This window comes from Canis aureus, chromosome 7 (assembly GCF_053574225.1).
Source record: "Canis aureus isolate CA01 chromosome 7, VMU_Caureus_v.1.0, whole genome shotgun sequence".
NCBI classification, from domain to species: Eukaryota; Metazoa; Chordata; class Mammalia; order Carnivora; family Canidae; genus Canis; species Canis aureus.
The window spans coordinates 49,708,768-49,736,153 of NC_135617.1; the positions used below are offsets into that span (position 1 = coordinate 49,708,768).

General features: G+C 33.5%; 1 protein-coding gene and 1 long non-coding RNA gene across 10 annotated transcripts in view; one reads left to right on the top strand and one right to left on the bottom strand.

Moving 5' to 3' along the window:
- HMGCLL1 (3-hydroxy-3-methylglutaryl-CoA lyase like 1) overlaps positions 1–27,386 on the top strand; it is a 199,049-nt gene that overhangs the window by 55,027 nt on the left and 116,636 nt on the right. For all 9 annotated transcript variants that reach the window (XM_077903581.1, XM_077903584.1, XM_077903583.1 and 6 more), the window contains 2 exons: positions 20,109–20,204; positions 22,166–22,314. In XM_077903581.1, coding sequence (XP_077759707.1) covers positions 20,109–20,204; positions 22,166–22,314 — 245 coding nt within the window. The remainder of the gene's footprint in view (positions 1–20,108; positions 20,205–22,165; positions 22,315–27,386) is intronic.
- The window catches only part of LOC144317337 (uncharacterized), a 161,388-nt gene continuing 135,073 nt past the window's right edge, over positions 1,072–27,386 (bottom strand). The window contains exon 4 of the long non-coding RNA XR_013383304.1: positions 1,072–1,233. This is a non-coding gene — a long non-coding RNA (uncharacterized LOC144317337). The remainder of the gene's footprint in view (positions 1,234–27,386) is intronic.

Sequence of the window (27,386 nt, forward strand, 5' to 3'; positions counted from 1 at the left end):
AGCATATAATATTTTCTACCTCATTTTTTCCTCATCATATAATGAAATAAGCCACAGCCTCTTCAGATTGTTTCAGTATGTCCAGTGTTTTTCCATTGATTGTGTAACATGTGGCAAATATTCTATATGTATGTGCATATGTGTATTCACATATGTGAACCGGCAGTTGCCATATGCCCCTGAAAGCTAGTAAAATGAATGGTTCTTTTGATTATCTGCATAACAAATAATCCCCAAATTCAGTCTCCTGACAAACAGTAATAACCATTGCTTTTGCTTATGGTTTCTATCAAGATTTTTGACATGGCTCAGTGGGGCACTTCTGGCTAGAGGTGGCTAGAGGTTTTCCAGAAATGGTGGTCAGAGCTGGAATAGCAGCCACTGTGAGGCTGGGGCAGGTGAGGACTGGTTGGATACCTCTTTTTCCATGTGTTCTTAGAACTTCCCTATGCGTTCTCTCTGTATAAGCTATTTTGGATTTCTTTATAGCATGGCAGCTTAAGACATTTAAAATGGTGGCTTAGAGTTGCAAAGGTGAGTGCTCCAAGAGGCAGGCAAAAATGGTGTGCCTTTTATAACCAAGTCTTATAAATTTTATGGTATTATTTTTCCATAATATATTAGCTGAGGTAACTACAAAGCCATCCAGTTTCAAAGGGAAGAGATAGATGTCCCCTCTTGATTGAGGAGTGGTCTTCTAGAGGAGTATATGAGAGGGTAACTAACATTGGAGCTGTTTTTATAATCTGTGACTCTTGTATTTTTAAAAATGATACAATAATTTAGTTTCTTGTTATTTCTTACTAATAATTAAAGAAGAAATATAGGTCATAGAAAAGCAGATTCTGCATTCTAGAATTCCTAAATTCCAAAAAAGTAAATATTTTAGCACTGTTAGGACTGCTAACATTTACCTCACTCCTACCTACTCCCTTTATAAAATTGTTGCACTTCAAATGGGTTTCAGATTGGTATTTGAGTGGGAGAGGATTGTTGCCTAGACAAATAAGAGATGAAGGGGAGAAAGCTGCCTTCACAGCCCTCTCGACATCTTTTTCCTCCTCACCTCTGGTTAAGGCAGAAATGTTGTAGAAGCTGTTGAAACAGAGTCTTAGGCCTTTGTCTTCATAACCACTGCTACTCTGGAGTGAAGCCAGCTTTTCCCCATGTCTCATTTTCTAAACATGAACCCAAGTAAAAGAGGAGGCCTTGGGAGAAGAGAATCATGTCCTGCTGGAAGATGGGGACAGAAAAATACAAGAAAAAGCCAGAAAGCAAGAGGTAAAAGTTAGAGACTTGTAATTGGTCTCCATATCCCCAAATCCCTGCAATCCATCTGAAGATGGTGAGCACACACAGCTGCAGGAGCACACACACCTTCACTGTAGAATATATTATTTCTATATAACCAGAAGCTGTGCCTTCCATGTTTAGACCCGCTCAGTAGAATTGAACTTCTGGATTGACATGTTTTCAGATAGTCTCTTTTAACCTATCTGGCCTGTCCAATATGTATACATGGTTCAGTTCAATGTGTTATTTAGGTAATGTCTGCTTCCTTTTGAGAGAGTAAAGAGTGGAAAGTCCTTTTAAAAAAATGTAGCAAATAACGTATTCTAGAAATGGAAAGTAGCAATTAGATTTTTGTTGCTCTTTGTGAGCAGGAAACATCCTGCATCATTTTAAGTTACTGTATTAAAATATTTCTCTAGATTTGCATCAAAACTTTTCTCCTTTTAAATAAGAGTAATCACATGTATTCATAATACTATACCGTAGGCTCTCTCTGCAATATGGTGGTGAGTTTGATTTATATACTATACAAGTTTTGCTTCTAAAATAGTGGATATTACTTACTATAGCTTTACCAATAGTGATGATGTAAATTTTTTACATTTCTCTGATCAAGGGGGAGAGCTTTGCTTAATCAATCTCTATGTTTTTAAGCAGTGATTAACCTGAACTAAAATATTTTGAAGTAGTTTTTAAAATATTGTACAGTTAGATCATCAATACTGTTCTTACATGAGGCAAGCAAATTGTGTAAAGCACAGTCAAAATTTTCAAAGCATAAAGCAAATTTTTAAAACACTTGTCTCAGAAAAGAACATGGAAATATAAAAATGGGTGTTTCAGTTATAATAGGGACACTGCTGTTTTTTTTTTTTTTCTTGTTGAACTGGCTTAAGGTTATACTTTGCAATAAAATTGGAAAAAATATGAGTTGCTAACATTGTACATATTACTCAGTGTTCAACACCAACTTATTCTGTAGCTAAGATGTAGTTTCACTACTGTATCCAAAGCAAAAGCAAACCTTATAGTTAAGAGCAATAATGTCAGCAATTCTACTGCTTAGATTTCCTTATTTTTTCATGCTGAAGGTATAATTCAATGTTTTTGGACTTTTTTTCCTCATGAGGCCAAAAACTGTTACTATACTCAAAGATTTATTAAGCTCAGCATGTACTGATTTTATGATTACTTAATTTGATCAACTGCATTTTGACTAACAAATTGGTTTTTTTTTGTTCTTATGTTTATAAAAGCAATCATAACCAAATGTTTAAATACTTTATCTCACCTTTATTCACTTATACTAAATTTATTGTATTTATCATATTTTCTCTAAGTTTTCCCATGAAAGAAACAGTTGTTCAAAGCCAATTTTTGTATCTGATTAAACCAATCTTAAAATCTGGTCTTGTGGAAGATCTATATGCATTGATCGTTGAAAGGTCTGGATATAATATAATTGTATAAAAGCTGAATAGAGGTACATTTTAGCAGAGGAAAGACTTGAGTCTGACTTTTTAATGCTCTTTTTTTGCATTACTCTGATTAGTTTGTTGATCAACATGTCAGTTTTGTTTTAGTGTAAACTCATTCCATTGGTATGTCTTCTGACTAAACCACTTAAATGCCATCTGCTATAAGAGAAGCAGAGTATGCCAAGGAACTAAATTTTTTTCAAAAATTGATGATCCCTGTACACTGAGCATGGAAAATGAAAATATTATACCAATCATTTTTAAATAGAATGATTGAAAAGACTTATTTTGTTAACATGTTTATAAAGAATTATGATTTCTAGTTAATTTTTAAAAAGTGAAGTTTCTTTTTGTCTAATTTTTAGGTGTACATGTGTGAACATACACACACACACATATACACATGCTCTGATCTAAAATGCCTGGTTAAATTTTTGGAAAGCTTTTTAGGAGTAATAGGCAGTAACAGAGAAGTAGATAAGTATGAATAGTAAAGTTAACATTATATCCCCAAAATCACATTAAACAATAGATAAATTTTATATTTGAAAATGTACACACTGAGATATGTATGCTAGTGTTTCACTTCTTCCACATCTGATAAAATTAGAGGACTATAAAGTTGTATTTTCATATAGTATACCTGTCAATCAAAAGCATATTTTATAAATTATTGATTTTATTATGTTTTAAACATTTTTACCCAAATTCACTTACCTTGAATAGTCCATTTATAAAATTAAGTCTGATCATAATTACACTTTAGAAAAGAATGTTTTATGCCATCTATGAATTTTGGATATTTATTCATTGTTACACATATAGAACACTATTGGAAGAATGATGTTCATTTTATAAAGGTTTTGGACAACTTCTGGTTGGTGACTGCAAAGGTTATAGTTTTCATTGTTCTAGGTATTCACATTCATGTTTGCCTTTTAAACTGCATATTTAAGTACTTTTTGAAATACCAACATGTCAAAGCTGGTTCATGCCAGTAACTTTAGAACACTAATACAACTTACTCCTAGCTTTCATGTACTTCTGTGATGTGAGACACATTAATAAATTATAACACTACTCTTAGTTAAGATTGATGAATTTTGTATTGAATTCAGCTTATAATATGTAGTAAGAAATGCATTTCTTAGTAACCCCCAAATAGTTTTAGTTTTCTCCAAGCTCTTAGCTTTTTATGACATTATTACATCTACTGTTTAGATATAACATACACATTTTCTGATGGAATGATAGAAAATCTGAGACCTGACTTTTACTCATTTATGATATGATTGGCAAAGTATGTTTTTATCCCTCTATGGCTTGGATCCTTTCCGTTTATTCATTCAGCCATTCATTGCTTTTATTGTATCTATTAAAAACTGCAGTGAGATCTTCATTGAGCTCAAAGCTCAGTGCATTCAAACACCATTGAATAATGGGTATTTGCTTACAATAACCATGATATTGACATAATGAGGCAATTGTAAAATGAAAATGGCTAGTGGGAATGAAATCACTAAAAACAAAACTTAGAGGCTTTAAAATCAAGTGACTATCTGTAAATTATTTATAATAATACAAAACCTGGTAACCAGAACACGTTAAGCAGTTTGCCATTGGTCACTCTGTCCAATGTTTTAAAATTCTGCATTCTGTATTGTTCACAAGAAAGAAATCTCCAGATCCACCTAATGGCCAAATCATTGTATCAACATCATACAACTTTCACAGTGATGGCAGTGCTTGTCACAATAATGAGACTGTTTTTGCTACAACCCATATTGCCAGTGAAATATGGCTTATCAATCTAGGCTTACCCTCTTATCAGTGTGACTATCCACTGTGCATGGAGATGGCTTATAGAAAGAAGTGAAGGTAGAGAAGGAAACTCCATTTAGTTAGTATAGAATAAGTAAAATTAGATACAGCATTTTAAAAATGACTTCTTCCATGCATGGAAAATAGCAATGTTGACATTGTTATTATCAAACACAAGGCATGATATATGAGAGACAATACAGTTGAATGGAAAGAAAATTATATACTGGGAGCTTTGAGACATTTTGCTCCTACTTCAGAGTGATGTAGGGACCATGATTGTTTTGACACAGGAAGACCAGGAGGGTGGTCACAAAGGCATTGATCTGAACAAAGAATAACTGATATGTATTTGTTATGTTTACCTTAAGACACAGGGAAACATTATTGAATATAATAGCTGGTCTTTCTATCTGAAACACAGGTCTTCCAGTCTAAAATATACAAATCCATTGGGCAGATACGGTTAATTTTATAACTTAAAAATGAATATTTGTAGACATTAATGAATTATGATTAAAATGTCCTTCCTGGATTTGCATAAGCATAGGAGTCAGATGTTACTTGTTTTGGTCACTCTTGAGAAGCATGTGTGTTCCATACAATACAGGGCAGTACAAAAGTCCTTAGAATACAAAGGTAATGTTGAATAAGGAAGTACAGGAAATTATACACCATACCAAATTAGTTTTAAGGCTTTTGGACTTAAGAAGTTTTTTAAGTGTGGTGTCAGACCATTTTAGTAGTGTAGCCAAAGCAAGGTATTGAGTAGGGGGAAGAAAAAAAAAAAGTAGATGTTCAATTTTCCAGAGATTTCCTGTGTTTATTATTATAAGACTGTGATTTATTAAAACTGTCTTAATTCTTCAAGCAGACCAAGATTTCCTGTGTGCTACTGAGGCTAAGATATATGGGGTTTGTGCAAAGAGTCTGTGAATGAGACAGGGTTATAGTACCCAGGCTACAATGCTATTCATAGTTGGGTAGAGCATTTTCACCCAGAATTGTCAAGAAGAGCTCTAGTCTCTCATTTTTTCTTATTACTGAAATTATGAAAGTATTATTACATTTAAGAGGAGTTACTGCTCAAATTGAGTTTTGAGTTACAGTGTCTAAAACCACATTACTTACATTTTTATAGTAATCGATGGCATGTGTTGAAGAAATTGTACATTCTGTATTGAATACTTTTCTGCTATACTCCTGCATGTAGAAAGTAATACCATTGGTTATGTCTCATCTGGCTAGTGGAAATGGCAGGGAAATGCCTTCTGACATTTCCTGCTTATTTTGAACTTATGTAAATGTTGTCTTAGGTGATGCATGGTGGTGGTGGGGCAAACAAAAACCAAAAAGTACTTCAAAAATATATTTTTTTAAGTGATTCAGCAGACTATATTATCAAGCGGGGAAAAAATGAGGGTATAAGTCCATGAATTTAAGTGCATTTCCTGGCAGAATTTTACAATGGTTTATTAAGCAGAGAATTTATAAACATAGATAGACTCAGAAATATGGATGTATCAAGAATAAGACATTCCAAACTACTTTCTTGATAGATTTTTTTTTCTGGAGTGGTAAGGAAAAGGAATACTATAGATGCCATGAATGTGTATTTCAGGAAGATCCTTAACTGTCTTGATATTGTTAAGAGCATAATAAGAAAATTCACCAAGATTCTAAATTTCCAAACTTCTGTTGTTTTTAATCCATGGAATTTTTTTCACCCTAGATAAGACATTATTTGGAACTTCAGTATGTGCTACAGATAGAAAAACTACCTTAAAAATATTTGTATAGATCCCTCCAAGATCCTGGGAGGTGCTCTAACAATGTCCTTACCTCGTCATATAGTTCAGTGAAATTTACAAAAGTTAGATATGTTTGCATTGTTCTTAAAGAACCTTCCTCTCATATTGCAGTTGTTTTAGATCCACATAACCTGCATTTACCTCTGAATAAAAATAAAATGAATCTTCTTTATTAAAGCAGGGGTGAGAGTCTCAAATACACTGATTTCTCTTCCCTTTAATGGAAGCCAGCAAAAGCCTTTGTAACTGAGTCAGCTGTGTTTCAATATTGTTGATGTCTAGCATCTCCTGAGAAGTTTTGAGACTACAGATTGCTAGGTGCTACAGGAGAGCAGAACCAGAATCTGTACAGATGGGTGTAAGTAATCTGTATTTTTTTATGATACCTCAAATAGCTCTGATGATGAATCAAGTTGAGGAGACACTGGTTTAGAAAATTAAACCATGTGTCACTACCCAAATTATTTAGCTTGAAGATGGGATCTTTCTAGGAGCTTCTCCCTTGACATGACACATGAAATCTTCAGCAGGACTAACATAAAGATACAGACAATAGAAGATATAGGGAGTATGTTTATCAGAGTTTTAGAGAATGTGCTTTATAGTCAGATAGTCCCATCCAGACTCTCTCTCTGTCACTAGCTGGGTGATCTTCCTCATCTTTGATACCTCCAGTCATCTTCTACAGAAATTATCCCTCTCATTGGGGTTGTTAAAAATGTTTAAAGAGGTAATGTATGTAAGGAATTCAACACATACAGACCTAACATATAGACTGGCATAGAGCAAATGTTTGTTTTTATCATTATCACCATCACTAACAGTAAAATCTTAGAAGAATTAGTAGAGAAAAAAAAATCATGGTCCCAGATGGGTTGAATTAAAACAGAATAAAGGGCAAGGATGAGAAATTTCAGTTAACTTCAACAACCATTTATTAAATGCCTCTTTTATTCAAATTCTTCAAGGAGCTAATACTTTGGGGAGAGAGAGACACAAGACAGTATACAAAATATGATGAGAGCAATGTTAGGCACATACATAACTATGGAGATAATAGAGACATGTGAATCAAACTGGTGTTTGAGAATGTCTTAGGAGTTTTTGAGCTGAATATAGGATGAATTAAATGAACTTAGATGAAAAATGAAGAAATAATTTTCAGGCAGATGGAATGGTACATGCAAAGGATCGGAGATGCAAAGCAGCTTGACGTAGTATTGCAAACATTTTGCTATGGCTAGAGGAAATTTGGGAGCACTTCAACAATAACTAGATGGGCTATTAAGGAAAAATAGGACTCTGGAGTTCTCAAAACATCCAAGGGCTTAGCTACAAGCTAGTCTGGAATCTCAACAGTGGGGGGAGGAGAATAGGGGTCCATCCAAGGAATGAGTAATTGATATAATGCTGTCCTCCTAGGTATATTGTGTTTATGGGTGTCTGATATAAGATGATACCAGTTTGCTGGAGTCTAATAAGTTAGGGTGGTGTGATCTAACCACAGCACTCTGGACAATGGTGATGCTCATGCAGAGCAATAGAAAAATCTTATTCCATTGGGTCTATATGAGTTGAAGGAGAAACTTAATCTAAAACTTTTATTCTTCACTCCAGGATGGAGTTTCAGACTCTTCTAGACCATGCATATATACATTAGAATGTCAAAATGATTAAGTCCTTCCAGTCTTCATTTGTGTATCCTATAAAAGACTAAAAGGGACCTAATTTGTATCCTACTATAGGAGTTTGAAAAATCACTTTCCTTACCTCTCCAAGTGTCTTATACCCTACATGTGTTTTAGAGTATCTTGTTCTCTAAATGATTCTTTCTTTATGCTTCTTAGGTTCTGAATATCTATATTCAGATATGGAATCAGTCCCCTGATTCCATATCACAGTGGGTACCTGGCTTGCACCACCAAAGATCAAATATATGGGTCAGGGTAAGGGAAGAATCCATGTGACAATGACAGAGCTTTCTTTCAATGATGATGGGTCATGGAAAATGCTCTAACTCAACTTTTACTCTGTTTAGGATCTTTTTTTTTTTTAATTCCGTGGAAGTTGTCAATGTTAATCATGCTACCCAAAGAACCCATACTGTTATAGTCTCTTCTTCTCTTGTTAATTTAACTTCCTACTGATGCTTGTGAAGAGCTGTCAAGTTTAACTTTGTTGCCTCTGTCAAGGTCCCTCATCACAAACTTTTGAATAAGAATATGCAGTTATCCAATGAGCTAACATTAGGCATGTATGGCTCGGTTGCCTTCCTCTTCAAGGATTGTGTTTTTGGTAAGGTGCCATGTATGGTTTGATCCCTGAGGTGATTCAGTTTTGAGGGTAGTTGGCCAGCCCTTAGGTCTCATAACTCCAAATGAAGTAATAGTTGTACTGTTGCTGATAATATTTGGACAGTTCAGTGTTATCTTTCTGTTGCTGAGATTTGGGAATCACTAGGGGACAGAAGCTAACCATGTCTAGGGAACTTCCAATTTTGAAGCTATCAGCTGGAGGATCCTCATTAAGAAGAGAGAGTGTATAATGTTAAGTATAAAATTAGGTAGTAAAATTTATTTACTATTGATTTTGAATGAGCAAAAAACCTCATGAAATTTTAAAAGTTTCAAGTATTGGGATCCCTGGGTGGCGCAGCGGTTTAGCGCCTGCCTTTGGCCCAGGACGTGATCCTTGAGACCCGAGATCGAATCCCACGTCGAGCTCCCAGTGCATGGAGCCTGCTTCTCCCTCTGCCTATGTCTCTGCCTCTCTCTCTCTCTCTCTCTCTCTGTGTGACTATCATAAATAAATAAAAATTTAAAAAAAGTTTCAAGTATCAAAGATACCTTGAAATTAAGGAAAAGTATTTTAAATATTAAGGGTCTGAGGTTCCATCATAATACTCTTTTTTATGGGAAGGAAACTTAACATGAGATCTACCTTCATAACAAATTTTTTCTGGGCACCATACAGTATCACTAAATATAGGTAGAATGTTGTACAACACATTGAGAACTTAGCCATCTTGCATAACTGAAACTGTACCCATTGAATAATGACTCCCCATTTCTCTCTTCCCCTCAGCCTCTCACAATCACCATTGTACTCTCTGCTTCTATGAGTTTGACTATATTATAGATACCTCATATACATGGAATTATTCAGTATTTATCATTCTACATTTGGCTTCATTTAGCATAACGTACTCAAGGTTCATCTGTGTTGTTGCATTTGGCAGAATTTTCTTTAAGGCTGATGATGTTTTGTCCTAGGCTGATGCCACATTTTCTTATCCATTTGTTCAACAATGGAGATTTAGATTATTTCCACATTTTGAATATTGTGACTAATGCTGCTCTGACTTGGCAATGCGGATATCTGTTTGAGATTCTGATTTTAATTCTTATGTATAAATACCTAGAGGTAGGATAGCTAGAACATATGATATTTATATTTTTAATCTTTTGAAGAACTTCCACACTGTTTTCCATATGGCTGTGCCATTTTGCATTTCCACCAACAATAAATAAGAGTTCCATTTTCTCCACATCCTTGCTATTTCCTATATTTTTTATACTAGCCATCCTAACAGGTATAAGGTAATATCTTATTGTGGTTTTGATTTGTGTTTCCTGATAATTAGTGATGCTGAGCATTTTTTCACGTCTTTTGGCCATTTGTATGTCTTCTTTGGAGATACGTCTATTCTTTGCCCATTTTTAATTAGGTGGTTATTTTTGCTATATGGTTGTCAGTATTCTTTATATATATTGAGTATTAACCTCTTATCTGATGTATGGTTTCTAAATATTTTCTTCCAATTTGTAAGTTGCCTTTTTCACTCTGTTTGCTGTGCAGAAGCTTTTTTACTTTGGTGTAGTCTCACTTGTCTATTTTTACTTTTTTTTGGATTTTTGGTGTCATATACAATAAGTCATTGCCAAAATCAGTGCTATGAAGCTTTTTACTTGTCTCCCACCAGGGGTTTTACAGTTCCAGGTCTTAAATTTAATCCATTTTGGGTTCATTTTTCTGTACGCTCTAGGATCAGGATCCAATTTCATTCTTTTATATGTTGGTATCTAGTTTTTCTAGCACCATTTGTTGAAGAGAATGCTTTTTCTCCATTGTGTATTTTTGGTACACATGTCAAAGATCAATTGAACATATATGTATCAGTTTATTTCTGAGCTTTCTATTCTGTCCCATTGGTGTATATGTCTGTCTTCATATTGTTTTAATTACTGTAGCTTTGAAATATATTTTGAAATTAGGAAGTGTATCCATATTTATTCTTTCTCAAGATTAATTTGGCTATTTGGGCTTCCTTGTGATTTCATATGAATGTTAGGATTATTTTCCTATTTTGGTTAAAAATGCCATTGAGATTTTGATAGGGATTGCATGTTTCATTTAGAGATCACTCTGCATAGTGTGGACATTTACACAGTACAAAATTTTGGAATCCATGAACATGGGATGTCTTTCTGCTTGTTTCTAGCTTCTTTAATTTCCTTCATCAATGTTTTATTGTTTTCATGTACAGTTCTTCCACCTCCTCGGTTAACTTAGTTCCTAAGTATATTATTATTTTTGATATTATTGTAAATGAGATTGTCTTAATTTCCTCTTCAGATGATTTGTTGTTAATGTATAGAAATTTAACTGATTTTTAAAACTTTTTTATTTAAATTCTATTTAGTTACATATAATTTATTACTGGCTTCAGGGGTGGGATTTAGTGATTCATTAGTTGCATATAACACTCAGTGCTCATTACATCAAGTGCCCTTATTAATGCCCATGACCCATTACCCCATCCCCCACCCATCTCCCCTCCAGCAACCCTCAGTTTGTTTCCTAATGTTAAGAGTATCTTAGTATTTGCCTCCATCTCTGTTTTTATCTTATTTTATTTTTACTTCTCTTCCTCTGTGTTCATCTGTTTTGTTTCTTAATTTCCACATACAGCTGAGATCATATGGTATTTGTCTTTTTCTGACCGACTTATTTCACTTAGCCTAATACCCTCTAGTTCCATCGATGTTGTTGCGAATGGCAAGATTTCATTGTTTTGACGGCTAAGTAATATTTCACTCTATGTATATATCATATATTCTTTACCTATTCATCTGTCCATGGACTCTTTCCATATTTGGCCTATTGCAGACATTGCTGATATAAACATTGGGGTGCATGTGACCCTTTGAATCACTGTATTTGTAACCTTTGAAGAAATACTTACTAGTACAATTGCTGGGTTGTAGGGTAGTTCTATTTTTAACTTTTTTGAAGAACTTCCATATTGTTTTCCACAGTGGCTGTACCAGTTAGCATTTCCACCAACAAGGTAATAAAGTTCCCCTTTCTCCACATCCTTGCCAACATCTGCTGTTTTCTGAGTTAATTTTAGCCATTTTGACTGGTGTAAGGTTGTATCTCATTGTGGTTGTGATCTGTATTTCCCTGATGCTGAGTGATGTGGAGAATTTTTTCCTGTGTCTGTTGGCCATTTGAGTGTCTTCTTTGGAGAAATATCTGTTCATGTCTCCTGTCCATTCCTTGATTGAATTATTTGTTCTTTGGGCATTGAATTTGATAAGTTGTTTTATAGATTTTGGATACTAGACCTTTATCTGGTAAGTCACTTCTAAATATCTTCTCCCATTATGTAGGTGGTCTTTTAGTTTTGTTGACTGTTTCCTTTGCTGTGAAAAAGCTTTTTATCTTGATGAAGTCCCAGCAGTCTCTGCTTTTGTTTCTCTTGATTTTGGAGATGTGTCTAGGAAGAAGTTGCTGTAGCAGAGGTCAAAGATGTTGCTGCCTTGTTCTTCTCTAGGATTTTAATGGATTCCTGCCACACAATTAGGTCTTTCATTCATTTTGAGTCTATTTTTGTATATGTTGGAAGAAAGTGGTCCAGTTTCATTCTCCTACATGTGTCTGTCTAATTTTCCCAACTCCATTTGTTGAAGATACTGTCTTTTTTTTTTTTTTTCCTATGGGGTATTCTTTCCTGCTTTGTCACAGATTAGTTGACCATGGAGTTGAGGGTCTATTTCTGAGTTCTCCATTTGTTTCATTGATCTATGTGTCTGTTTTTGTGCAACTGATTTTTGTATCCTGCAAGTTTACTTTTTCTTTCTTTCTTTTTTTTTTTTTAGTTCTAAGAGGTTTTTTTATTTTTGTTTACATGGTGCCTTAGAATTCTCTACATTTAAGATCATGTCATCTGTAGACCCATGGGTGTCTTAGTCAGTTAAGCATCTTACTTGATTTTGGCTCAGGTCATAATCTTAGGGTCACAAAATTGAGCCCTGTTTTGGGCTCCACGCTCAGCACAGAATCTACTCAAAATTCTCCCTCTCCCTCTCTTTCTGCCCCTCATCCTTCTGTCTGTCTGTCTCTCAAATAAATAAATATATAAATATTTAAAAGATCATGCCATCTGTGAACAGAGATAATTATACTTCTTTCTTTCCTTTGCATGCCTTTAATTCTTTTTCTTGCCTAATTGCTTTGGTTAGGACTTCTAATTTTTGGCAAATAGAAATAGAAAGAGTGGGCATCCTGTTTATTCCTGATATCAGAGGAAAAGTTTTTCACTATTGAGTACAATGATAGCTGTGGGCTTTATGTATGGTCCTCATTATGTCAGGGTAATTTTACTCTATTCCTGAAGTCTTATTTGTTTGAGTATTTTTATCATGAAACAGTGTTTAATTTTGTCAAATGCTTTTTGATGAAGCTTTTTTTGGTCAATTTTTGACATATATTTAGATGATCATGTGGCTTTTATCCTTGGTTCTGTCACTGTAGTGTATCCCACTAATTTCTTTGTGCCTGTTGAGTCTTTCTTGTATCCTAGGGATAAATACCATTCGGTCATGGTGTATGATTCTTTATATATTCTGGTTGGTTTGCTAGTATTTTGTGGAGGATTTTTTCCTCTGTATTCATTAGGAATATTGGCCTGTGCTTTTCTTGTAGTGTCCTGTTAGTTTTGGTATCAGGGTCTTATAGAACAGCTCCTAATGCATCGTCTTAAAAAATGAATTTGGAAGTATTCCCTCCTCTTTCATGTTTTGGAAGAATTGGAAGAAGGATTGACATTAAGACTTCTTAAATGTTTGGTTGAACTCATCTAGTCCTAGACTTTTCTTTGTTCAGTTTTAAATTACTGATTCAGTCTCATTGCTAGTTGTAGTCCTGTTTTGATTTTCCATTTCTTTCTTTTTTCTACATTTTCTAGTTCTTAATTAGCCTCTTTCATATAATAACACCTTATAATATTTTCTGTGAGAAGCTAGAAAGATGATTCAGTCTTTTGTGGTGTCAAGGTCCTGATTTTGTTTTTTTAAATATATTTTTTGACAGGTTAGTAAAGTGTATTTCAGTATAATAATCCATTTTTGGTAATGTCTTGTTACATTGTATCTAACACTTTGTGATGTGTAGCCTTATACGCATATAGTTCAGAAGAGTTACTATAGTTTTGTGCTCTTCACAGTGAAGAATTTTGATAGATATTCTGTCATTTTTGTAAAAGATAAAAACTAAAATATGAATTATGTATTATAATTTTATATACTGTATATTGAGTATATTTCTGATAAGAAAGGACTTCCACTTAATTTGACACTGATGAAAACTGAATCATTCACTTACAATTTTACACATATAATGTTTAACAGAATTTTCTATAGGCTAGCTTCTGGCAGTATACATTTTGAAACTTGTTTCTTCTCAAATAATTACATATTTTTGGTGCCAGATATTGCAGAACATGGTGAATATGGAGTCTGCTCAACTCTAGGGTAACAATTTCATTAGGAGGTGTAATTGAGTACTATATGTTATACAATGTATTTTAAGTATTTTAAATATATAAGAACAATATTCTTGAGGAGCAGAACAGTCATGAGCTGTCTCTAGTGGGAAAATTTGTGCCTGAATTCATACATAAAGAACTATAATGTAAGAACTTAAAGGAATCAAATGCTGTTCCAATCTTTATATACATTACTTGAAGTCATTATAGGAGACCCACTGTATAGATTAAAGCAACATTTTGTGTAATTGTCTTTTTGTTTTCTCATACTTCTTCACTGCTCAAGAGCAGTAAAACATCTTGCCACCAAAACATATTTCTCACACTCAGCCTGTTTTCCTCCAACTTTATTGCTAATTTGATTATTTAGATTTTCTATCAATCTTGTCCTCTTGTTCCTAGCACTTCTCAGTTTTCCTCATAATATTCTATAAGGAGAAATCATGTGCAACAGTCTTGTTAGAGTGAAACGGAGGAAAAATTTGAGTTCTTTAGTCAGTGGTTGGAGTGAAGGAAGGGGCAATAGGTAATGCTCACCCATGGATGATTCTTGACTTGGTCATACTAGTTATAACAGGGCAGAGAGAAAAGGAGTAAAAGTAGAGTTCCATATTTAGGTTGTAAGATCCAGTTGTAAGAGGTGGTCAAGTAATATAATTTGGCAGATACCACTTACAGATATCACCATGAAGATGGAATCTCTTAATACTTTTCCCCTCATTTTAATTTTAGATTCTACTCTAAACACCTTTGCCATTTAACAACACAATGCTAGCTTGAATTCTTAATATTTCCATCCATAAAAACAGTACAATCTCCTTACCTTAAACAGAGCCACAGAGATGCATTGAATAATTTTCCATGGTGATGCAAAACAATTCAAATCCTCCTATCTATTTTGCAGTCTTGTTAGTGACTAAACTCCTATTGAGTTAAAATAATAAATGTAGCTTTTTTATTGTCATCAATGTGTGTGAGATTTCTATGTAAAATTTTATAATGCAACTCTGGAACTTAATGGCATTTACCATGTATGATCTTTGTAATTGCATTTTTTCTGGAAAAAGGAAAAAAAAATCAGTCTTAAGCGAATAGGAATCAGTTTGTCTACAAAAAATAGAACCTCTCAGTTTTTTCTGCACTTCTATCAATAGTTAACTATAAATATGTATTTCACTTTATTGAACATCTCAGACAACATATATTCAGTTGGAACTGAACAAAGTCTACTTAGTGAATATTCTGTTTTCTCTGACAGCAGTTATTTGGGAGAGAGATAAATAGTAATAGATATTTTTACTTTCATTAGACTTAAGAATGAAAGAATTGTGTGATTTTAAAAAAAAGATTCTATAAAATATTTCTCCAATAATTGTCTGAAGAATTTTAATAAAAAAGTATGTTTTAAGTTTAGGCTTATCAAACCCTTCCTTTTCAGTACATAAAAGTTCAATTGATCATAGAAAATATATGGACATATATGTGAATAATCTTGTTCTATGAATATTTTTAAATAGTTTCAGGCTCTATGAATAGTTTTGCTTCAGTAAACTTTTATGAATAATTTGCTCTGTTAAAAAACTGGCCCCTGAGTTATTTACATTTAGCCTAGACAAGATTTAGTTTAAATATTTGTCATTATTCTAGTTTACCAAGAAAAATGTTTTTTTCTCTTGCTCCATAAAACTGCAGATCACATGACATTTGTATTTTGTGGTCTGTTATATATATATGTACACACATATCTTTTCCCACTGTTCTGTGTATTATATATGTATAAACTGTGTCTGCTTCATTTTTCTATGCATGTTAAATATGTAGTAAGTGTATAAAATATTGAATCAGTATTCAAACACCGAAGTCAAATTTTAAAATGATTTTCTTAAGGTCTTAGGACACTTTAAAATTAACTTTGGTATCCTGGTATCCTATCGATGTAAATTAATAATTTGTGTACAAAATATAATTGAAACTTGTTTTTTCTCTCATTAAATTTATGAGAAACCCTTTATCATTGTTTATGATTTGTGCATTATCTTGAAATCCGAATAAACTCAGGAAATTTGAATGAGGATATTATGTAGTTAGAAGAGATTATAGTATTCAGATAATGGCAAAATATTAGTAAAATGTGTAAATATATAATGTGGAGTATCTAAGTCTAATTACTCCATGACAATAGCAAATAAAATCTCTAAACTATATGATTGTTACACTCTAAATTTTATGACCTTTTGCATATCCTTAATACCCTTGTAAATTGTTACACAAATATTATTACTTGAATCCATATATAAATGTGGATTCCTAAGATTGGTTAGCCATCATACAGCTGGTTATGTTGACCAGATAGACATAGGTATTGCCATTTCCAGACTGTGGCCAGATAATACCAAAGTATATTATCAACCAAATTATGGAGATTTTTATGATCTTAAATGAAAAGTCAAAGCAAAATCTTTAAAGTACGTTAAATCAAACCAGATGTAGAAAGGTTTCATTAAAATGAGAAAATGGTGCTATAAAGGAATATTTCCATTATTTGAATAATAGCTTAAACTTCAGACATTTAAAATAACATCAAGATTGAAGTATAGCGGGAATCCCTGGGTGGCGCAGCGGTTTGGCGCCTGCCTTTGGCCCAGGGCGTGATCCCGGAGACCCGGGATCGAATCCCACATCGGGCTCCTGGTGCATGGAGCCTGCTTCTCCCTCTGCCTGTGTCTGCCTCCCTCTCTCTCTCTCTGTAACTATCATAAATAAATAAAAATTAAAAAAAAAAAAAGATTGAAGTATAGCATAAGCTTCCTAAGAGAAAAAGAAAAAAGCAAGAATTTTATACCTTTAATTTAAATCTGTTCTATTTTATTCATTGTAATAAAATTATATCCTATCATGATCTTCTAAACCTCTTTACATAACTGTCTTTATTGACCAAATTTAGACAGAATGCTACTTTTTAAATGGCCTCATTACAATGACTATTTTTTAAAGATTTTATTTATTTATTCATGATAGACACAGAGAGAGGGAGGGAGGCAGAGGCACAGGCAGAGGGAGAAGCTCCATGCAGGGTGCCTGAAGTGGGACTTCATCCTGGGACTCCAGGCTCACTCCCTGGGCACTTAAACCGCTGAGCCACCCAGGCTGCCCCACTGTGACTATTTTAAAAAACAAAAAAGCACTGATTTGTTGGATTCAAATTCATGTATTTATCATAATTTTACTAAGGTGTCTTTAATGATTATCAAAGTTCAGCTTTCATACTTGGGAATTTGATTACTATCATTTCTATTCATTTTTTTCGTTTTACTGATTGAAACATCTATTAAATTGTTATTTCATTCATTCAGATTTTTGTTTATTTACATGTATAATGAAATAATAGAATTCAGGTAAATATGCTGGCTGTTGTCTGGTGGCCTTAGTTTCTTTGCACATGGACTGCTGCACATGGCCTCTCTGCAGAAGCTAATTTTTCTCACCGAATGTTAGCTGATTTCCTTGCAGTGGTTTCATCCAAAGAAAAAAACCATACGAGAGCTGTATCCTTTTCCATATCCTGGGCTCTCAGGTCACATGCTGTTATTTTTGCTATACTCTATTGCTTAGAGCAATCACAAGTCGGCCTAGGTTTAAGTGGGAAGTAAACACAGTTCACCTCTTGATAGGGACTGTTGAGCTTCTAGAAGAGCATTTGGGATTAGAAATACTGGTATGGCCACTTTTAAAATTTTATTTTATTTTATTTATTTTAAAGATATATTTATTTGTTAGAGAGTGAGTTGAGGGGAGGGGCAAAGGGAGAGAATCTCAAGCAGACTCCTCACTGAGTGTAGAGCCCAACCCAGGGTTTAATCTCAAAACCCTGAGATTATGCCCTCAGTTTAAATCAAGAGCTGGCTACTTAATGACTGAGTCACCCAGGTGCCCCTGTCTTTTTAAATTTTTATATGCTGTAGTCATGTTCTTTGTATCCCATACTTACAATTTTCCTAGACTGTTATAGGCCCTACCAACTTTTCCTTATTCTGAATTCTTTTAACCTGTGCTCACATTTATAACCAGTATATTCCTTTGAATTGTTAAGTTTCCATGTGCATCTCCCCAACCATATTGCAAATTATTTAGTGCAAGGACTTTAGTTTCCTATATTTATATTTGTCACAAGGTCAAGCATAGGGTTTTGGACACAAAAGGTGCTTACTAAACATCTGGCTTCAAATCAAACAGACTTAAAATTAGAGACTTGGCTTCTATGCATTATAGATGAACACAGTGATTAGTCTTTGTACAAAATGCATATATCAAGTAGCAGATAGTAAATGTGATCCTGAAGAAATAAGCAAAAATCATATTTTAGAAATAAATGTGTTTGGATTGACTGAAATCTGGAGGCTTAAATGTCAATGTTATGATGGCAGTCAACTTTTTTTGCATCTTAAATATATAATTTTAAATTTAAAATGTACTAAAAACTCATTTAATCCATCTTCATTGAAAGTATTAAATTTGACTGGCATTTCACTGAAAATAATACCAATAGACTAATAACAGTAAATATTATAATATTTCACATTTTAAAAAAGTGTATATTAAGAAAAGCATTTGTACTTCAACTCATTTTTATTTCATTTTAAAATTAAAAATAGTATTTATTGTAACAAACCACAATGTATAGAGAAAAAAACGTCTTTCCTCATCCATTCCCATATTGAAGATACAGACTTTGGTTTGGTGCATGTTTTTATAGCTTTCTCCATGATCATTTTGTAGACTTTTCATTGTTTATATATTATTCCTTTTACTTGTTTTTCCTGCCATAATTCATTATTCTTAAATATATAAAGCTCATGGTTATGTCAATGGTAATTTATGTGATGATTATGAGATTTGATCATCAGTTTTTTGGTCTAGGAGGCTAAATTAAAGACTGTGGCAAACAGATTTGATATTTTAATTTAAATTCAATTTTTAAAGATTCATAGAAAATACAGAAAAATAAAGGCTTGGAAGGATGGGTTAAATTTTCTTACTATGTACTCTGTTGTATGCATTTATTTGCATTATGAGAACAAATAGTAATCTAATGATAGTAATGTATAGGACACTATGACTATTACTAAAACATTTATGCTAACCAAACAATATAGTAGGATCCCAGTCTTGTTAAATTATTCAAACAGATGCATGATTTTTTTTTACTAAACAATGTAAAATTTCATACATTGAAAATTATCTGAACATAAAATTTTCATACGGAAGGAAAATGCATAGCATACTGTCTTTAAAATTCTCCCCCACCTAAGGGTGCCAGGGTGGCTCAGACAGTTAAACATTGGGCTCTTGGTTTCTGCTCAGGTCATGATTTCAGGGTCCTGAGATTGAGCCATGCATCGGGCTCCATGCTCAGCCGAAAGTCTTTCCTAGACTCTCTCTCCCTCCCTCTCTCTCTGTCCCTCACCCTGCTTGTGTTCTCTCTGTCCCTCTTTCAAATAAACAAATAAATAAATCAATAAAATCTTAAAAACAAAAAAAAACCTTTTTCCCTAGTCATAAGGATATTTTATTTGAAGCTTGGGCTGTGAAATGAAGAGACTAAAGATCAGTGAAGTGAAAATAGTAAAGTTAAGAATTGCTGACTATTTGTAATCAGTCATTTAACCAGATCCTGTTATGTGAATAAATTAAACTCAGATCTAGTTTTTAATGTATTTGTGACTTTAAGAACTACTTATCTTTAGCTATGTTGGCATAGCTTGTTTTTCTGACATTAATTTATAAAATATAATTGTGTGTGTAATTATAACCTTCCTAAAAGCTAAACACATGCTCAATAAGTATTTAAGGTTAAATAAATATTATGTATTTCAGATGGCTGATCACACTGAAGTGATGAAAGGCATTCATCAATACCCAGGAGTTCGATATCCTGTCCTTACTCCTAATCTTCAGGGTTTTCACCGTGCTGTAAGCGTGCTACTAATTATTTTTAAATCAGTCTGCTTCTTATTGTTTTAAGGATCTTTACAAAGTTAAAACAGTATTGGATGTACCTCCTTTGTTACTCTGTATTAAATGCTATTCTCATATACACACATGAATACATGGCGATCGATAACCTCAGGATCTTATTAGGGAATGAAGTGTTCCACATAAATGGCCTTTGCAGTTTAATGATTCGGGAATCAAAACACAAAAATACAGTTATCCATTTTGATGAAATTCTTTTGAAAGCATAATTTTTTGCTTCCCTCTTTAGTAAGGAATATAGAATTTAACTTAAATATTTCTCAGTATAATTATTAATAGAGTGGATCATTTCTGTCAACTTTTTTGGATCAGCTTTCTGATTCTGTTCCTTCCCTCTAGGTGAAACTAATTACTGTCATTTGCAGCTGCCTATCACAACTTTCCCTGTTCCTCTCCTGGTTGGTTTCTTCCAGTCCTATGTGACTTAAGAATTTATATGCAAAAAGTTTTAATAATGACACATACAAGAAGAATCAGGGCAATTTTAAGTAAAGGTTTGAAGTATTATGCTTTCATGGCTTTACTGTAAAAGTTTTGCAGTAGCTATTTCTGGTGTTCATGAATATTTTTCACTTTTGTCATTGGGACTGTGCTACATAAAGTAAAAGTTGTGGGTACTAGTTGATATATCACCCATTGTGTATCTTGTTAAAACCATTATTCATTTGTTTATTTTGATATTTTTTATCCCATTGTAAAGAAAGTAAGAGGCATTTAAAAATTATAAATATTGCTATCGTTGGTCTTAAGAGAGTAAGGAATGTCTCCACCTTGAAAAAGACATAAAAACTGAGAGCCCACTCTCCTGCTAGCTTGGAAGTGCAGATAATGGAGTGCAAGAAGTGCTTTGGGAGTCAGGCACACCTGTGCTCAAAGCATGACTTCAGAACTTTTAGTAGCTTTGGGACCTTGTGCTTACGATTTAGCCACTTTGAGCCACAGTTTTCTCATCTATAAAATGGGAAAAGTGGAACTTGGCTTATAAGATTGTGGGTTAGAAATAGAGCACACAAAGTACTACCAACAGGACTAACACATAATAAGTGTTCAAATAAGTAGAATTTTAATTTTAGAAGCTAAAAATTCACTTACAAGACTAGAGGCAGATATATTTTTTTTAAATGTTGGAGAGAAAAAAATGACAGATTATTTCTTCTTAATATATTAAGAGAGTATCAGAAAGAGAGGAGAATCTTTCACAGTGCCAGAGATACATTATTAGAAAGTCTTTAAAAATCCAGCTGGAAAATGAGAAAACTTGGTATTTGAAAATAAGTCACTAGAGAAGCCTGGAGCAAGGACAAAAAATGGCAAAAGGGAAAAATGATTAGGTTAATATTTTGGATTTAAAGACTAGCAAGGGGATGGTTATAGCAGTCCAGGTATGAAACAATGGGAGCTAGGTTAAGAGACAGGAAGAAAATTTCAGGCAAAGTCTAAAGGATGAATCGGAAAAACATTTTTCTGTGAGGTTATAGGAAGAGGAGAAGAACAGAAAGCATTTACTAGCCTCTATTTTAATAATAATTGGTCTAAAAATAATGGTTCACTTAGATATTAAAAATTTTTATTGGGATGCTAGTATTTTCCATAATTACAGTTAAAATATTTCTGGAGCTTACACATAATTTAGGAAACGTAAAATTAAATTGGAATGCCATCACTGTGTTTTCTGTGCCTCAGATTTATGGGTGTTGCATTTGGAGAATTACTTTCTTATCACCAAATATTTTTAAATTTGAAAAGAGCAGATGTGGCAGGATGAGCAGACTCTAATTTTAAATTCTAAGGCAAATATTAACACAAGGATGCTTCTATCCGGTGGTTAATATTTCTTCTATTGCTATCATTTAAATTTTTGAAATTACTAGGTTTTGCCTTTATATTCTCTTTTTCAGGTTGCTGCTGGAGCTACTGAGATATCAGTTTTTGGTGCTGCATCTGAATCCTTCAGCAAGAGGAATATTAACTGTTCTATTGAAGAAAGTATGGAGAAATTTGAGGAGGTCGTTAAGTCTGCAAGGCACATGAATATTCCAGCACGAGGGTATTTATGAAATCCCATAAATGCTCTTTAGTTAATATCTATTGTGTAAGCTCATTTATGAACCATGTAGACATTATTTTACCACTCATTATATATGTAGGGTATCTTTTGTACCTTGTATGATCAGGGCCACCACTGTAGGGTAATACATCTTGTGTATCTCACTTAATAATTATTAGTTTATCTAGCTTTGAAGTGTATAATTCAGCTAAGGTCAGGGGCAAACATGACATTGCAAACCTGACATTGATAACATGTTACTCATGTTATTAATACTTACTCAAATGCAGCCATCTATTGATCTCAGCCTACTGTGGGTTGATAAATTTATATTAACTCATAGTAGTGTTTGGGAAGGAATCCTCTAATGTGGTTTCCACAGCTTTAACTTTTTTTTTAAAAGAACCATGACTTTTTCTTCAAATACTACATTATGTCGAACCTCAATAGCATACCTAAAACATAAAATTGAGCCTTTGAGCTGCCCTGGGAAATTTGGCTCATCATTTCACCCATTCAACCTCCCCTTCAACAGCCAGCTTCCTTGTTTTCCCTTTATGACCCTAAAGCAAAGGTAAATGAGGGAGGAAAAGAGAGAGACTTGTTTTGATTCTTGCCTATTTCCAGAACCAGCAGTTGCAGCATGCACTGCAAATAGGCTCTACTCCCAGGCCTATGCTCTGTAAAATGTGTAATAAATGTTTACTTAAGAAACAATTTGTTTCTAAGATATTAGCTAATTGTCTGTTGCTTTTTATAACTATAGAGATATGATAATCTTACCATCTTAACAAATTAAAATGCTTCTCCTAAGAGAAGCCTGAGAGCTGTAATTGGATTTAGGTACAGGTTGTGCTTCTTTGATTGAGGTGAGCAAAATTCATAGTGGTAAGGGAAAGTTCAGTGGTTAATGAAAAGGCAACACCCAATTTTCAGTGACAGTATGTGAATAGGGTTAGAATCTACTCAAGGTCATTTGGAGAGCAAATGGAGTTAGACCACACCACAGGTAGCTATCTCCTTGGTTGGCTTACTTTTGTACCTTCTTTTTCCTCTTTCCATAGTAAGAGTTTCCAGAATGAGTGTTTAAAGATACAAAATTGTTTTTGTAATTGAAATATACACATATCATGGAAAGCACATACAAGAAAAATTTTAAAGTGTGCAACTCACACTTCAAATAGGAAGGTTTTGTTTTTCAGATGGGAAGGGTTTTTTAGTGTTAAAAGATGGATGTCAACATAAGTTGTATAATATATTTATCTTAGTTTTTCTCTTATAAAGTAGGACAGGTAATGTGTTAAAGCTAATAGAAACCCTAAATCTTCTTGAATATGATTGTTGAACAATTAACATTGTCCCATCAGCAAAAAAACTTCTAGCCATGCTACAAACTTAAAAAATTTGCCAGGCCTTGGTAGGGAGGTCACAGAGTGCAAGTTGGATGAGAAGTGACCCACAGTCTAATGCAATCAGCAGAGTATATTGGAAACTTGCTATAGAGCTCAACAATACACAAATTTATGTTTTCCACTGCAGATTTTGCTCCTTTGGAGCACAACTCAGATTTTCTTCAACACTGTTCATTTTTAGAAATATACCTTTCTGGATGTGAGTTCGTTATTTGTGCAGTTGAGAATTATCTTTCTCCTCCCCCAAACTTTTATAGAGTTTAAATTAATTTTTACTAACAGTCAAGATTTTATATGCTCATTATTAAAAGTCATAGGTCATTAGTAATCATTTAAGAGTCATGCTCAACTAGTGGAAACCAAAGTAGATGCTTCAGCATGTCTTACTATGGCAACATGGCAACAGCTGCATCAACATGTACTTGATCACCATCCAGAAAATTTATGTCATCAGCTGTCAGATTTAAAGGCCATAAGGCAATACACATTTTATAAATGCTCACTAAAACAGTTTAAATTTTTATAAAAATAGGTAACTTTCATAGGGTCTAAATAGCAGCTTTTGCTAAAGTTATAAAGGCTATTGTTGAATTCCCCCCTCCCTGAAACACACATATACACATGCGTGTGTACACATTTTTTACATGTGCTCAGGACTTTACATAACATCTGGGACACATTGGGAAAACATACCATGCTAAATCATTGACATAAAATGCAAAGTCAGCTAACTACTGCTGAATATACATTATATATGAATGAGCAATGAAATGTCTACATTTTAGACTTCAGCTTTTAAATGTGTAATTCATATGATATATGTTCAAAATGTGTAGGTTATTTTTCTATTATCTAAATTTTTAAAAAGTTAAAAAGGCAAAGAAAAATGTCCGTGATAAAGGTAATTGTTTTCTCTATTTTTATCAATGCATTGTTGAAATAATTATCTCTTGGTTTGTCAAGATCCTTTCAAAATTGAAATGCCTCAAGATATGACGTAGTACCCTAATATGTAAGTCATTTAGTTTTATTCCTTCTTGTCTAAGTATCAACTTACCTTGAATGAAGTCACAAGAATCACATACTCACTTTCTCTGTGATAATATTAGTTTTAAAAAAGGAAATTATCACTAAGGAGCTATTATTAATTTTACTATTAAAATGCTTATACATATATTACAAATTCACAAAGTCAGCAGTTGTGTGTATCAAAGCAAAACTTTTTTACGTAATTACATCTTAGGCCTCTCCTATAAAATCGCTTAAAATGAGTTGATCCATGATTATTCTGAAAGTCTGAGCCTACTGAAAGTTGATAGAATTGTATTTGTAACATTTTTTTCCTAGAAGTCAAACAAAATTATCCATCCATTGTTAAAAAAAATTACACAATTCAAAATTATTTAACTGTGAACTGTGCTGAATTTTTTAAATTCCAGAAAAGAAAAAGGTGCAAAATAATGAGAACAAAGAGTAAAGGACAAATTAGTAGTTAAATGAATATAGATAATTGTATATTATCTATATGTTTATTTTGGAGAGAAAAACAAAAGCAATTTTAGGAAGTGATAATGTTTTACTTTTCAAGTTAATGGTTCTGTTTTCTTTGGGTAAATAGTAGTGGAATCACTGGATGGTATAAAATTACTATTTAATTTTTGAGGAACCTCCACTTTGTTTTCCACAGTGCCTGCCAATTTACATTCCCACCAATGCACAAGGGTACTTTTTTTTTCTACATCAGTGCTAACACTTGCTATTTCTTAAATCTTTTTGATATTAGTTATTCCGAAAGGTATGAGATGATAGATAAGTCCTTGTGTTTTGATTTACATTTCCAATATGATTCATGACGTTGAACATCTTTTCATTGTCTCTTGGTCATATATCTTTTTTGGAAAGGTGTATTCAAGTCCTTTCCCCATTTTTTAATTGGATTATTATTATTTTTTTTACATTGAGTTGTGTAAGTTCTTTATATATTTTGGATATTAGCTCCTTATCCATTATATCATTTGCAAAAATTTTCCCCCATTTTATAGGTTGCCTTTTTATTTTGTTGATGGCTTCCTTCAGTGTGCAAAAGCTTTTTGTGTCGGTAGAATCTCAATAGTTCATTTTTACTTTTTTTTTTTTTACAGTGCATATTTTTTTGCATCTCTTGTTCTTAGTGCCTACTTTCTTATCCAAGACCAATAAAAATCCAATCTGGCTTCAAGACTTTTTTTAAAAAAGATTATTTATTTATTTATTCAGAGAGAGAGACAGAGGGAGAAGCAGGCTCCATGCAGGAAGCCCGATGTGGGACTCAATCCCAGGTCTCCAGGATCACACCCCAGGCTGTAGGCGGCACTAAACCGCTATGCCACTGGGGCTGTCTTGGCTGGAGGACTTCTGAATAAGATTATATAAGTGTATCACTGACCAACTTCTTTGATGAAACCCTCTTGATGTTAGGAAATTATTGTGCTTAATGATTTTTTGACTAGCTGCTAGCTCTGTATAATTTCTAGGCTCTAAAATGGCAATCTTTCTAACTGCTGTGAAGTAAGGGCACTTCTTTCTCCTCAAAGTCGTCATTTTTCACTGGTTTTCCCTTTGAGAGAGAATTTTAACACAAACCCATTTATTCAAGAACTTGCATCCTGCTTATTTGTTAGCCAAACCATTTTGCCCATGTTGTATTTCTCATTCTTTCTTTGTCAAAATACATGTTGTTACAGATTCTGATCCTGATCCTGAAGGTAGTAGCAATATTATTGAGTGTGATAGTGAGCTTCCCAAGTTTCAATTTTTTAAATACACAGTGACCAGCAGTTAGTGTTTCTCATAACTAATGTAGCAAATAACTTCCATTGGATGATCTACCCCAATGGAATTCAGTTGCATGTATAGCATCATCTTCTAAGTGGACAGTTTATTGGTCAAGTTCCTTTCCAGCCTCTGTTAAACTGAGGCCTTTGTGTTGGCCTGGAAGAAAAATTAGAAGAGCAATTCAAAGCATCATTTACCAAACACGGTACATAAAACTCTAAAAATGAGACATCTGTTAAAGCTATTTTCTGTCATACATATGGTTTGAGGGTTTATACTTTTTTTTTTAGCCTTACATATTATTCTGGCACTGCTGTGTATCAGAATAACACATACCCAGCAATAGTTAATATGTGTAAGCTGTATTGGTACAATCATATCTCAACAGCTTTCATACAGAGCCTTTGAGTAAAGAATGTGTTTTTTCATTTCTCATGAAATTAGCATTGTAAAGCAAAAAAGAGCATCTTAGCAGAATTGTTCCTTGAGACTAAGGAACAGTCTTTATTTCTTATATCATCTGAAGCATTAAGTGTTCAACAGGCTCTCAACAATCAACTTTTGGTTGACTTATTAATAATGGAATGTTATTTTGTATTGTTTATAAGTGGATGTACTCTGCATGACTGCATCAAAACAGCTCCTACATTTAAATATCTTAATTATGTTTAATTGACATCACATGTCATCTCCTTGCTCTTGGCATTGCATTTCTCTTCTGAGGATAGCAGTGGTTGATTGTTTCCATTTAAAGTGTTTGCAACATTTATTCCAGGCTTTTCCTCATCCTTTTGGGGTTTTTTGGCAAAATGATTAAAGTATGTAGGATAATTGTGGAAAGGTAGC